The 13874-nt window shown below is 37.3% G+C and overlaps 1 protein-coding gene across 4 annotated transcripts in view; it reads left to right on the top strand.

Annotated features, from left to right (window-relative positions):
• ATP8A2 (ATPase phospholipid transporting 8A2) overlaps window positions 1-13874 on the top strand; it is a 347289-nt gene that overhangs the window by 49158 nt on the left and 284257 nt on the right. For 3 of the 4 annotated variants that reach the window (XM_039356441.1, XM_039356469.1, XM_039356450.1), the window contains exons 3-6: window positions 7504-7603; window positions 9061-9159; window positions 11716-11761; window positions 13714-13787. In XM_039356441.1, coding sequence (XP_039212375.1) covers window positions 7504-7603; window positions 9061-9159; window positions 11716-11761; window positions 13714-13787 — 319 coding nt within the window. The remainder of the gene's footprint in view (window positions 1-7503; window positions 7604-9060; window positions 9160-11715; window positions 11762-13713; window positions 13788-13874) is intronic. The other variant, XM_039356458.1, reaches the window with a different exon arrangement.

Raw genomic sequence — 13874 nt, 5'->3', positions numbered from 1 at the left:
CTTCCTGTGGCATGTACCAACTTCCCTGTCTGGGCTTATTTAATTCTTTCTATGAAGTTGCCTCTATAGATATATAATGCAGAGGTGGGGAACCTGAGTCCCGGAATTACAGTGGCCTTGAGCCCCACAGGGAATGTCTTGCAGTTCCACTCCACAGTGGAACAACTTGCCTGCAGAAGTTGTGGGTGCTCCATCACTGGAGGTTTTTAAGAAGAGATTGGACAATCATTTGTCTGAAACAGTATAAGGTCTCCTGCTTGAACAGGGGGTTGGACGAGAAGACCTCCAAAGTCCCTTCCAACTCTGTTATTCTGTTATTCTCATTTTTGAAGCCTCTAAAGCCCTGTCTGATTATAACTATGGTATGATTTTATCCTACAAAAAACTGTAGAGAAAACTATAAAATAAGCCTAATAAAAGCATCAAATCTCCCATCAAACGTAGATGCCTTCCATCCTTATGTGTGATGCAACCATATCATTTCCTTTTTAGCTACAGACCCTAGCATTTTCCTGCTCAGTGCATCCCCCTGCTACAAAAATGTTCTATTCCTTTTCTAGGCCATGCTCTTATTTTCTGATGGGAGTTTCTGCTTCAGAGGTGTCAAGGCTGTTGAATTCACAAGCAGCTTGTGGTGTGGTGAGAAAAGCAGTCAGAAATTAATTCAACAAGGGCTACAAGGTAGAAAGTGAACCAGCAAAAAACAAAAAAAACAAAAATCCAAGTGAATTCTAGAGATTGCAAAGAAAAAAAAAAGCTGATTAAAACCAAGAGCCAGTGCCATAACTAATCCAAATACTGTTCCTGTATTTATTGCTGGAAACAGAGGAGGTAAGATTTGTGTAAAGTAGTTCCAAGACAAGGCTGAATGCTGAGGGAGTCAAGGAACTTTTACCTTTGTCCCAAGTTAAGAATATGAAAGCCTTAGATAAGATGATTTATGTTTAGAAATAAACTGTGAATCATCTTAACTTTTCAAAACCCTACTCCCTTTTATAGAAAATGTCATTTCACCCTGCTAGCGCCCTACTTTTGACAACAATTGAAAGACTGGGGTGGGGGAGAAAAGGCCAGGTGCAACATGCAGATGGAAGTTAAATTTAGGCCTTGACTACAAATGGGATAAGATTTGACCAACTGCATATCAATGTTCTATGTCTTTGATACGTGTGGCAAATGTGGTGTTATATCCTTGAGAAGCCACATTGTAGGCTATTTGTGATAAAATGTTTTAATGTCATTAATTTTAAATGACCTACTGCAGTGTTTCTCATTCTTGGCAAATTTAAGCTGGCTGGGAAATTCTGGGAGTTAAAAGTCCACACCTCTTAAACTTGCTAAGGTTGAGCAATATTAATTTACTGGATTAAAAAACATACATCTGTTGGAACAAATAATTACATCCAATCACAATTCTGGATTAAGATGTCAGTTTTAAATATTTCTTACCTGTTTGGTAAAGATTGGAATTTATATATTTTTAAAGATTGAATATAAAGGTATTTTATTCACTTGTAGGCCTTAAATTGCATTATTCATTCCACTTCTTCATACTTCACTCTCTTTATTGTACATTTAATCAATATCTATAAGTTATAACTATCTGTTGAGCTTTTATTCTTAGTTTGCTATTAACATCTGGAATTTGAGACCCAGATTAGGGTGTTTAAAAAGTGGGAAACTTCACTCAGCTATGTGACTGACATTAGGCCAGTCTTAATCCCATATTAAGTAAACCTCAATTGGTTGGATTATAACATGCCAAGCCACAAGCCATGATTTAGAAACCAACATGGCTGGATCAATACAATATGTTTAGCCAATATATAACAACTAATTATGGGTTAGTGTGGGTGAACAGGATTGTTATATTGGGTAGGAATATTATGTATACCATCTTTGTTTCCCAAAGAAAAAAAATGAAAAAGGAGATTATTATATGTGTTAATATTGTCACTGCAGACCATGAGATGGGCAGAATATAAATTTAATAATAAATAATAAACTATAATATTTTAGAATACTGAGATACTTGAAACAGAGAACACGTATGGGTGACTGATTCTTTCAGAAGCAATAAGTCCATGGACCACAGACATTTGTTGATTTTTCTCATGTTTCATCTGGTTAATTTTGTTTGGACTTAGAAATTAAGTATCATCAGACCTGGTTAGTAACTTGATGGGAGGCCACAAGGGAATATCAGGACTGTTAGCTAGACTAAGTTAGAGAAACATCCCAGAATAAGGCAAAGGCAATCCAATTCCACACTGATGTCAAGAAAGCTACATAGATGCATCTTAGTAGTCAGTTTCAACTCAAGTGTGTCTACACACATTATCACTGTTAGGACCACTCATACCAGCAAACCCTATGTTTCACTTTTCCTTTCAGAGGCTTTTCTATTTTATTAATAGAATATGACAAAGATGATCTAATTATATAGCATTGCCTCCAGCACAGTGTGATGAAGAATGTTATGTATATTGTAAGAATCATTCGTGTATATAGAAACTCATCCTTACTGAGTATTGATGCTTTTTCAGATGGAACATTGTTTTGGAGTCCTAATGGTGCACTGACAACAAAAATAGGCTAATGTGAGGGTGTTTAATTAATGCAAGCAAATAAATGAGAAGAATATTGTCATGTTTTATTGCTTGCCAGCAATCAATTTTCTTACTCAGAGTTAACTGCAAAATTATAAGAATGCCAGAGGTCAGAAAGCTTAATGAACAAGATACAAGATAATTCTTCCTGCTGAAGGGTTGTGCAAGGTGTGTTCAAAAACAATTAGACATAAACAATTCTCTTCTTGGCATGGTTTCTTTGACAGCAACTACAGATACCTAAAAACAAAAGAATGAAATTTGAATTAAATGAGTCAATGAACAAAATGATTCTCATTGCTGGTAATACAGCATATCCAAACTTCCTATTTTTATCAGTTAAACTGGTTGCTTTTTCTACTAGAGTTGTCCAACTGAGAAGGAAGGAAGGAAAGAAAGAAAGAAAGAAAGAAAGAAAGAAAGAAAGAAAGAAAGAAAGAAAGAAAGAAAGAAAGAAAGAAAAAGAAAAAAATTATTTTTACATGTAAGCCTTAACAATCCAGCTGCAAGCAGAGTAAGGAGAAAGTCTCCTGTGAAAAACAATAACCATAAGCAAACTGCATTTTCAGATACCCTCAAATTAGATTAGTTTTATGCTTTATTGTGTCTCTGGTTGTTATTGAATTACATCTCCTATTGTCTTGTGCTATTGAGTTTTGACAGTTGGGAATAATGAGTATGTACATCTTGAAAGTCAGAAGTTGGGTTTGCAGAGTGCTAACCAGCAATTTCACTTTGACCTGGAAATAGTTTGGTAGCCTGACAGTTGAAATAATGAGGTCATATGTCCCCATAATTGACAAACAGTAAGAAATTTCTTGAGTTGTTGGCTTGGTGTCAGAATAGGAGCTTTTTGCCCTTATCTGACTTAATTATAAGTCTTGTTTGTCTATAATTTGTTATAATTTCATTGCAATTGTGTCCTCAGGGTTCCTTCATAGAAGACAAAAAGGTTTAGAGGCAGATAGAGCTACCCAGAAGGCTGTGAGAAATATATAGATGTCTCTGGTTAAAACCTGGGAAGTAGCTTTTTGACCCACCTGAATCAGAGATGTATGATTAAGAATTAATTTGACCCATGTTAACATCACATATTTTCAAATGAATAGCCAGCAGAAAAATCTTCATTTATTTTTTGCATTTTTCCTACCTGCATAGCCTTTATAACATGCTTGCTTTCATATAAATATTTTATTCTACTCATTTCTCCTGATTTTCACTTTTTGAAATCTTCTTCCCTCTAATATTTATAGCGTATTATAAGTTCTAATTATTTTTTATGTACAACTTTTCCTAATTTCATGATTTTGGATGCATCTGTTACAAAGAAGTCCATATGTTCCATATTGAGGTTGATTTGGTGGATGATATCAAGTTACTCCCATTAAAGCCCATGGCAAATTTTTTCCCATCTCTAAATTGAGTAACATGTTCAGTCTATTGCATTTTGGGCTTTTGCTGTTAGAACTTCTAGCAGAAGTTCTGGTCATTTGCTGGAGACCAGAATTTAAGTCCAGCAAACAAACAAGTTCTGACTACAGTCTCAGCCTGACCTTGACAGTAGTGATTTTAACTTTCTAAATTTATTTTAGATGTTGCCCAATTCCAATTGATTCTGGAAAGCTCACAGTATGAACAAAATGTATTATATTTCTGCTAATGTGCTCATATGTTATTGTCTGCATTTGATCAGTTAGCTATTCTAGTTTATATATTCACACTCCATTCTGAGTTATAAAAACAGAATTCTTCCCCTATATCGGAAGTGTATTTTCTCTTTTAGAGCACAAGATGAATTTCACTTATTTCTTAAAATCTGCAGGTACAAACTATTCTTCTATGTGCTTCTTATTTTAAATGTTCTGGTTATAGCTTGTCTGCACCTGTGCTTCAAAATGCTTGAAGATACTGTGCCCTAAATCTTCAGGGGAAAAAAGGAAGTTAGCCATTCTTTCTTTTCAGCATAATGCAGGATGCAGCCTGAAAGTAGGGTCAATGGCTTCAGAGAAGTTAGATTTATGTGCATTAGACATTTGAAATTTATTTATTTATTTATTTATGAGACTTATATACTGCTTTAAGTGCAAGCACTCTCTAAGCGGTGTACACCAGTAAGCAATGTATATATATATGTTTACATTGCCCCCAACAATCTGGGTCCTCATTTTACCTACCCCGGAAGGATGGAAGGCTGAGTCAACCTTGAGCCGGTGAGATTTGAACTGCTGACCTGCTGAACACAGTCAGTTAAAGTGGCCTGCAGTACTGCACTCTAACTGCTGCGCCACCTCGGCTCTGATGAAAGATGAATGATGAAAGAAAGAATGGAAAATGAAAAACAAAAATTCTGTGTTGCTTTTTTTGTTTTTTGCAAAGAGTTGATTCCTGTTGGTACTAACAAGCTATCTCATTTTGTATTGGTTTTGTGAATCCTGGCGATGTCTTAATTTTGAGGTTTTAAAAATATTAATATAAAACGTGTGAATTGTTTCAGTGCCATATAGTATTCGTGGATGTAGTTTTTTCAGTGTCTTGTTGTAATTGCTATTTAAAACTGACAGTCTTTGGTGACTCAGATTAAAGACACATAATAGAGATAGTTTGGTGTGGTGACTGAGGGCTAGAAATCATGAGATCATGAGTTTTAATTCTGCCATGGGCACAAAGTCAGCTGGGTAACTTTCGGCCATTTAATCTCTCGGCCCAAAGAAGAAAGCAGTGACAAAACACTTCTAAAAATCTTGCCAAGAAACTGCAGGGGCTTATCCAGGTAGACACCATAAGTCAAAAACTGACGTGTGTGTGTGTGTGTGTGTGTGTGTTGCAAAATATAGATTAATATATCTCTAGTTTAGTGAAGAGAAGGACAAGGGGGACATGATAGCAGTGTTCCAATATCTCAGGGTTGCCACAAAGAAGAGGGAGCCAAGCTGTTCTCCAAAGCACCTGAAGGCAGGACAAGAAGCAATGGATGGAAACTAATCAAGGAGAAAAGCAACCTAGAACTAAGGAGAAACTTCCTGACAGAACAATTAGCCAGTGGAACAACCTGCCTCTAGAAGCAGTGAATGCTCCAACACTGGAAGTTTTTAAGAAGAGACTGGACAGCCATTTGTCTGAAATGGTATAGGGTTTCCTACCTGAGCAGGGGGTTGGACTAGATGACCTCCAAGGTCCCTTCCAATGTTGTTGTTGTTGTTATTGTTATTATTATTATTATTTCTCCTGAACAATATAGGTGTGCCATATGTATTGACAATATAGAAACGATCTCTGATTCTTGTGCTGTGTTTTTCATTCTACAGTATATTCTTAGAAATGACCAGTATAGATTTCTTTTAGATTTTGCTCTTATTTTTTTTTATTCTTGTTTTGAGCATATTATTGGAGTCAGTACAACCTTGGGCCAGACATCTGAAAATGAAAAACAGGTGTAGGAATGGCAATTTTTAAGATGGCCAAAATATAAATTATAGTTAAGACAATAGTTACAGTGTAGAAAGATGAAATATGCCAGCTCTTGGACCAGGACCCAATTTATAGGTACCTGGGATTTATTGCAGGAAATTTGTCCTTTCTATTAAAAATGCTTGCTGAAAATGTCATTGGAGGATTGTTCTTTTTCAAGCTGAAAAAGATCCCAAAGCAGCAATAAACATTATGGATGCCGTGCAAGCAGTTCTTTATATGATTTGGTAACCTGCAGGAACAATCACAGCTGATTTTCTATTTTCAACAGACAAAAAAAATTCTCACTAGGTAACATTTCATATCATATAGTGTTCAGGCCTACAGGCAGTACAGGCAAAGGATAATTTGACGTGAGCTGCTGTTTCTTATGCAGAATGTGTAAAAAAATATAATCTCTTAAAGAACTGTCCGTTGTGCTGAAGTTTGCTTGCTACATTTACAAAGGATTTTTTTAAATTGTTGTGGTTCACGATCAGATAAAAGCCTGCTGGCTCTAATAATCCATCCATAATGGAAGCAAAGCAGAATTCTAATATATTTGCCTTGAGAATGGGAACTATATTTATTTATTTATTTTTGAAATATCCATTGTTTATTAAACTACAAATACTAACAAAACAAAACCTGAAACAACAATGTTCATTTAGAAAAGCTAAATTAGAAAGTCTCTGTTTGAATACACTGTGTCATATATGTTTGTGCATGTGGGTGTATGCAAAATGGTATTTTTCTGAGAGCTGAATGCAACAAAATTTCATTTTAATGTATGCTGATTAGTATACATTTAAAGTGACAATAAAGTTTTTATGCTATGCTATGCTATGCTATGCTATGCTATGCTATGCTATGCTATGCTATGCTATGCTATGCTATGCTATCCTATCCTATCCTATCCTATCCTATCCTATCCTATCCTATCTTTCTACCGAGGATGCAGAACTATGTCTATGTTAATGTAGTAGAACACTGAGATTTTCTGATAGTAAATATCTGTAGGATTTGAAAGTGATAGAAATGAGACCTCCTCTTTGTGTGTCACAGAATTGTTGAGGTTATCTAGTAAGGAAGTTACTTAGTTTCTTTGGTTTAGTTGTGATGATTCTCAGTTTAGATCTAATGTGCTCTCTTTTCTTCCTGGGCCTAGTTTGTTTATTTAGTAGGTTTAGAGAGAGAGAGATTTTGTAAATCCCTGATCTTGGACTTGGCAAGCCCTGAAAAGCTTATTACAGAAAAACTGAGGAGGGAATGTGTAAAAGCCGAAGATATAGATGCTAGAAACAGCAACCATTAAATAAAAGTGATTGTATTAATTTGAAGCAATCATCTAATTATCTGGCCATGATTCAATTCACAGCTAAATCGGTTAGCTCAATGTTCTCACCTTCTCCCACCTTTGAAAGTCTTATTTTGCTTCTCAAAACAGCACAGCTAAATACAGCGTGGTGACATTTCTACCTCGATTCCTGTATGAACAGATTAGAAAAGCTGCAAATGCTTTCTTCCTCTTCATTGCCTTACTGCAGGTATGTCTATATTGAAGTAAAACAACTATATGCATAGCTTAATTTAATACGACAGGTGAACTATCTGTGTCTATCAACTCTTGTAGCAGTGATGAAGTTGCATAAGTCTAGACCAGGGGTCTTCAAACTTGGCCCTTTTATGACTTGTGGACTTCAACTCCCAGAATTCCTCAGTCAGGCCCACTGGCTGAGGAATTCTGGGAGTTGAAGTCCACAAGTCATAAAAGGGCCAAGTTTGAAGACCCTGGTCTAGACTTTACCATTGCATGATGAGCTCAGTGTAGTCCAACAAATGAATGTGGATCATTTGTCCATTTTATGCTAAATCATAATGGTATTGGTAAATTGAATGCTAGTCTACAAAATGTAATGATAATGCTTTTAGCCTATTGTTATACTCAACGGGGCAGCTCAATGACTCAGCGATTAATGGTTTGTTAGCTGGAAAGCCCAGGTTCGAGACTTGAGCGCCATGGAATGGGGTAAGCTCCTGTTGTTCCCCCCAGCTCTTGACAACCTAGCAGTATCAAAGCAGGAAATAGCAAGCTTAACTAAAACTAGAAATATTGGAAATAGCAATCTTATCCAAAAGCAGACTCGGAATTTGGATTTTCCAATATAGGTTCAACAATTTAAGCTGAAGCTCAGAACTGTATGGGTCAGAGAAAAGAAGAAGACAGCAGTCATTTGACAGTAATCCCAGTCAATCAGGAAGCACTCATTAATTAACAAATAATAGGAGTCAATCAATACTTTTTTGTGCCTGTATTTCCTGATTTGGGGGGCCTCAGTTATTACCAGGGCTTTTTTTCTCATAGAATGCCCAGAATGGAGTTCCGGCACCTTTTTTGGATGGAACCTTGTAGGATAGGCAAGGCGGGTTGTATGACATGTGTGAGTTCCGGCACCTTTTTTTTTTTTTAAAGAAAAAAAGCACTGGTTATTACTTATCACTTCTGATTGCTGACTTGGCTGGGATGATGTGTGCTTCAGTTTAACAACATCAGGAAATCTAACTGTAGAAAAAAATCTGGTCTGAGTATAGCTTTGAACCTTGATTACGCATAATCCAGTGTAGTTACTTTAGTTAGGCCCCAATATTATAGGCTAATGACACTTCTTAGTATGGACAGGGTCATTTAGAACAGCTGCTGGCAGAGGAGGTTTATATTTTAAATATTTTATAAATTTCTGCCCAAGTGATTCTGTCAAGTCATATTTTTCCAGCTTTGGATCCTTGACAAGATAAATCAGCAGAGAAGGGGGATTATTTTGAGTGCTGAAGCACCATAAGAAAATAAGATAAAAATAAATTCCTCACTCATCTGTGCCACTCTTAATTCCCCCATCTGAAATTAAGAGACAACACTATTTTTCTTTTGTGATATATACTTTACTTCAGCCTTGCTATCCCCTTTCTTTGAATATTTTTCTGAATACGTACATTTCTTTTTCAGCAAATTCCAGAGGTTTCTCCAACTGGAAGATATACTACCTTGGTGCCATTACTATTTATTCTAACAGTTGCTGGCATCAAAGAAATCATAGAAGATTATGTGAGTATAAATCTAGATTTTGGAAGAAATGTCTGTTCCTTTGCATTACAGCAAGAAACATTATATTTGTTGTAATAAAACTACTTAACTTGCATGATTATTCAAGTCACTTTATTAATAGCTTCTGTTTGAGACAATGGGATACTGAAGATTAAAATTAAAAATATTTTAATTTAAAAAATAACAGTACAACAAGATAAACTAGGAGTGTACTAGCTTGACAACTAGAAAATAATTGGAGGTAATCCTGGTCTTAAGGCTGGTCACTTAGCCACTGTTCAAAATTACGATGAACCTCCCTGGGGATAATATTGCAACATATGGAAAGGTTTGCATTCTATAAGGAAAATTTTTCTAGAACTTTATGTGTGAAATTGCATGTGCAGCTATGCAGAAATGGACCCATTATGGAAAGAAAAGAAAGTTCTTCTATCACTTATACCAACTGCTTTAATGCTAGGTTGGCCAAAAAGCTGTGAAGATATTACTGAAGATATTCTGTATATCAGGATGTCAAATATTACTGAAATAAAATTCCCATCCACATTGGCTGGGATTGATGGGATTTGAGATTCTAGCTCAGTGGTGGTGAACCTATGGCATGCGTGTCAAAGGCGGCACTCGGCGCCCTCTCTGGGGCATGTGTGCCATTGCCCCAGCTCTGCCTCCCCCTGTGGCCCCCTCCTCACCAGCAGCCACCCCAGAGGAGAGTCGCTCCCAGATGCGGCCCGCGTAGAGCAGCGCAGTGAAGCACATGGCAGCTGGGCAGCAAGGACAAGACTCCGCCTTCATGTCATATCACTTGCAGTTGATGCTGCGGGGCATGGGCGGAAGGTGTGGCTGCCATGGCACTGCTAGGCCCCTGGGGGATCTGCGGTGGGCCATGGAGGTGGTGGGTTGCCCTGCGGGCAGGCGGGGCAGGGCAGAATGGGGCATGGGGTGGGCTGGGGGGGCAGAGCGGGGGCAGGCCAGGGGCAGAGTGGGTTTTGGGCACTTGGTCTCTAAAAGATTCACCATCACTGTTCTAGATAAACCATCTGGAAGGTTATAGATTTCCATCTCCTGCCCTATTGTGTGACCCAGAAAATGATTTGAAGTAGGAAGGAGAGTAAAGGAAAGTAGCAGAAGGGAAGGGAAAAGGAAGTAAGTCTTTTGCTTACTTCCCTTTGCTCCCCCTTCTATAATGCATGTGCTTGCTAATCATTACATACAGGAATTAAAAAATGCTCCATCTTGAACTACAAGTAGTCCTCGACTTATGACTACAACTGAGCCCAACATTTCTGTTTCTAAGTGAGAGAGTTGTTAAGTGAATGTTGCCCTATTTTACGACCTTTCTTGGCACAGATGTTAAGTGAATCACTGCAGTTGTTAAGTTAATAACACAGTTGTTAAGTGAATCTGGCTTCCCCATTGACTTTGCTTGTCAGAAGGTTGCAAAAGGGGATCACGTGACCTCGGGACACTGCGACCGTCATAAATATGAGTCAGTTGCTAAGCTTCTGAATTTCACAGGACCATGGGGATGGTGCAACGGTCGTAAGTATGAAAATCAGTCATAAGCCACTTTTTCCAGTGCCGTTGTAATTTTGAACGGTCACTAAATAAACTGTTGTAAGTCGAGGACTGCCTGTAGAAGGATTCATACTAATGCATTGGAAAGAAAAGCTTATTTATTTGTTTATATCTGCCTTTATTATTTTTATAAATAACTCAAGCCTGCTTACACACACAATACTCCTTCTTCCTCTTATTTTCCTCACAATAACAACCCTATGAGGCGAGATGGACTGAATGAATCTAGCTGGCTTTTCATGCCTAAGGTGGGGCGTCTCCTGGCTTTTAGCCTGTGTCTTAAGTATTAATCAAACTGGCTTCCCTAAGCCATTAACACACATTAGAAACAATAATGAAGCTTTTATGTTTTGTTTTAATTTTTCTGGAAGTTTTCATCTTTCATTCACCTAAATCAGACATGTCAAACACAAGGCCCGGGGGCCAGATGCGGCCCGCGAAGTGGTTTCATGTGGCCTGTGAAGCCATCCTGGAAACAGTGAGGGAACAGCCCCTTCTGCCTTGGCCCTGGCCCAGGCCGGCCGGGAGCCAATGTACAATTTTGTGGTGGCCATCTATGCTAAAATGCATTCAGTCTTACTTCCACAAGGCCGTCCTGAAACAGTGAGGAACCAGCCCCTGCCCTATTGGCCCTGCCCCCTGAGTGCATGCTGGGGAGGTGTCAGCCTTTGTGAGGAATGAAGAAATGCACTATGCCTTGGCACTTGCCCTGGTCCCACCCCCTTCTGCCAGAGACCCTCAGATCTGTCCCACTCCTGCCCAGGCCCCCACAGGCACCCTTGAAGTGAACGATGTAGAGCTGACCATGCCAACTCAGTGGGCCACACCCACTTCATTCAGGCCCACCCAGTAGGCCACACCCACCCTGGCCACACCCACCCAGCCCTCCCCCCCGAGAGCAACCGCAATGCTGATGCGGCCCTCAATGAAATTGAGTTTGACACCCCTGACCTAAATGTTTGTTTTTTTATTTCTCAACAGAAAAGACACAAGGCTGACAACACAATGAACAAAAAGAAAACAATAGGTAAGGCCTTTTAAGTTTCTCTCATACAAATTATACTGTAGGAGGAGTTATAGCCTCCCTAGAGGAATAGCCTTATTAGTTTGGTTTTATTAATGTTTGGTTTACAGCTAACTGCGAAATAATGTGATTCCCAAGATTAAGAATCGGGAGAAAGCTCCCAATTCTGTAAATGAGAATAGCTTGCACTGAGAGCAGCATCCCTTGCCTTCTTACTGTGAGCATTAAGCTATGATAAGAGCTGCTAATTTTCATTAAGTTTTTATTATAAATTATATAAATTATGTCATGCTTTGATTTGTTTTAATAATGCTTTGCCTTTGTCCTGTAGCTATGTTGTTCTGAATTATTTGCTGTATGTATCTTTTAGGGTAATAGCTAATTCAGTTCTAAATAAATGAATATGAGAAACAATTTATTGCTAGTCAGTGAGTAATATCACTAGTTGCATAATTTAATATTGTACTCTTCTGTGTAATTCATGTAGGTAGAAATAACATCAATTGGGTTAAAGGATTTAATGACAACAGGGCACAGTGCTTATCTGGAAATTATCACTGAATTTAATGACATTGACTAGCTTTATTAAGTTTCAAAGAAAGATAAAATACAAAGTAATGAAAACAGAAAAGATTAAATAAAGAGGGGAGGAGATCAAAGGAGGAAGAAGTTAAAAAGTAATAAAAATAAAAAAGAGAATACAAAGGAGGATTGACGTCTGACTTTCTTCAGTACAGGTACAAATAATATTTAAATTAAAACAAAAACATATAAACAATATACAAACTTAATAAAAATAATCCTAAAACTATATAGCAAAATAACCACCTAACCTAAACACAAACCTTAACAATATACAATATATGTATCTTGTAATACACAATATTTCTACAATCACAACAAATCTAATTATCAAATCCTAAACCCAAAACTTCATTTTTATCTTTCTCAAGCAAGAAGTCCAAAAGCAGTCTCCATATAGTAAGAAAGCTAGTAGGTAACACTTCTACCTTTTTTCAAAGTAGTCAATTTTTCCATCTGTGCTAGTTCCATTAATTTCACTATCCGCTCTTCATTTATGGAAATTTGTATATTGAATTTAATGATATAGAATGCCATATTGTAAGTGATTTCAGTATTCAGATCAATTCTCTTAAGTGATTTTTAACATGGCAATCCATGTCTAAGAGAGCAGTAATAATTACAATATTAGCGCAGGTTGCTATTTTTTAATTAAGATGCACAACATTACCAGTGAAGGTTTAAAAATACAAAAAATGGTCCACTCATGGACTACAGTCTTAATTTGTAGGGAGAAACTGAGTAGCATTTTTTTAAAGTTCAAATTAATCTGAGAAAAGGACACAGTATATTAGCTACTTCACCAATAATGAACTAATGAAGGATGGGGCCTGACTGTTTTCTGACTCATGGGTAGCTCTTGATTCTGCCAATCAGAAATCAATATGCAGCAATGCCATTTTCTTGCATTAATGCATGTTTTCAGGAAAGAAAGAAAATAAAAGGAAAACAGTTACGATAAAACACAAGAGGAAAATCCTTCATAAAATTTTATGAAGGAGCTTTGATTGCCAATGAAACATTTATTCAGAAGTACTCTTACGAATGCTACCTTGTCCTTCACTGCCAATTCAATGAAGAAAAGATAGCCCTGGAAATGGGTCTGCTGGTAGCATATGGTGAAGTTCCTGGGTTCACATTGGGTAAGCTGGAGTTCTGATTATAAGCAATCCACATAAACTTATTTAAACCATCTCAAACATTAGGAAGGCATCTGAATTGCCCATAATGTAGAAAACACTTAGCTCAATGGACCAGATAGTTTTCAGGTCCATTGAGCATTTTGAAGAGAATCAAGTTAGGGCTCAATTAACCTTCTCTCTCTCTCTTGGTCCTTCTGAGTTGTTGTCATATGTTACCTTTTGTTTTTAAAGGAACAAAATTACATTTGTCTTTCCCTTCCTCAGTTTTAAGAAATGGAACGTGGGAGGATATTATGTGGAAAGAGGTAAGAATTATTTTTTAAGATGTTCTGGGAATTTGCAAATATTTGATGGGATGATGAGGGATTTTGACCTTCTTTGGTATTTACAGT

This window comes from Crotalus tigris, unplaced genomic scaffold (genome assembly GCF_016545835.1).
Source record: "Crotalus tigris isolate CLP2741 ecotype Arizona unplaced genomic scaffold, ASM1654583v1 scf7180000017573.2180621, whole genome shotgun sequence".
NCBI classification, from domain to species: domain Eukaryota; kingdom Metazoa; phylum Chordata; class Lepidosauria; order Squamata; family Viperidae; genus Crotalus; species Crotalus tigris.
Note: the sequence above shows the minus strand (reverse complement) of the source record. Positions and strands in the feature narration are given on the sequence as shown.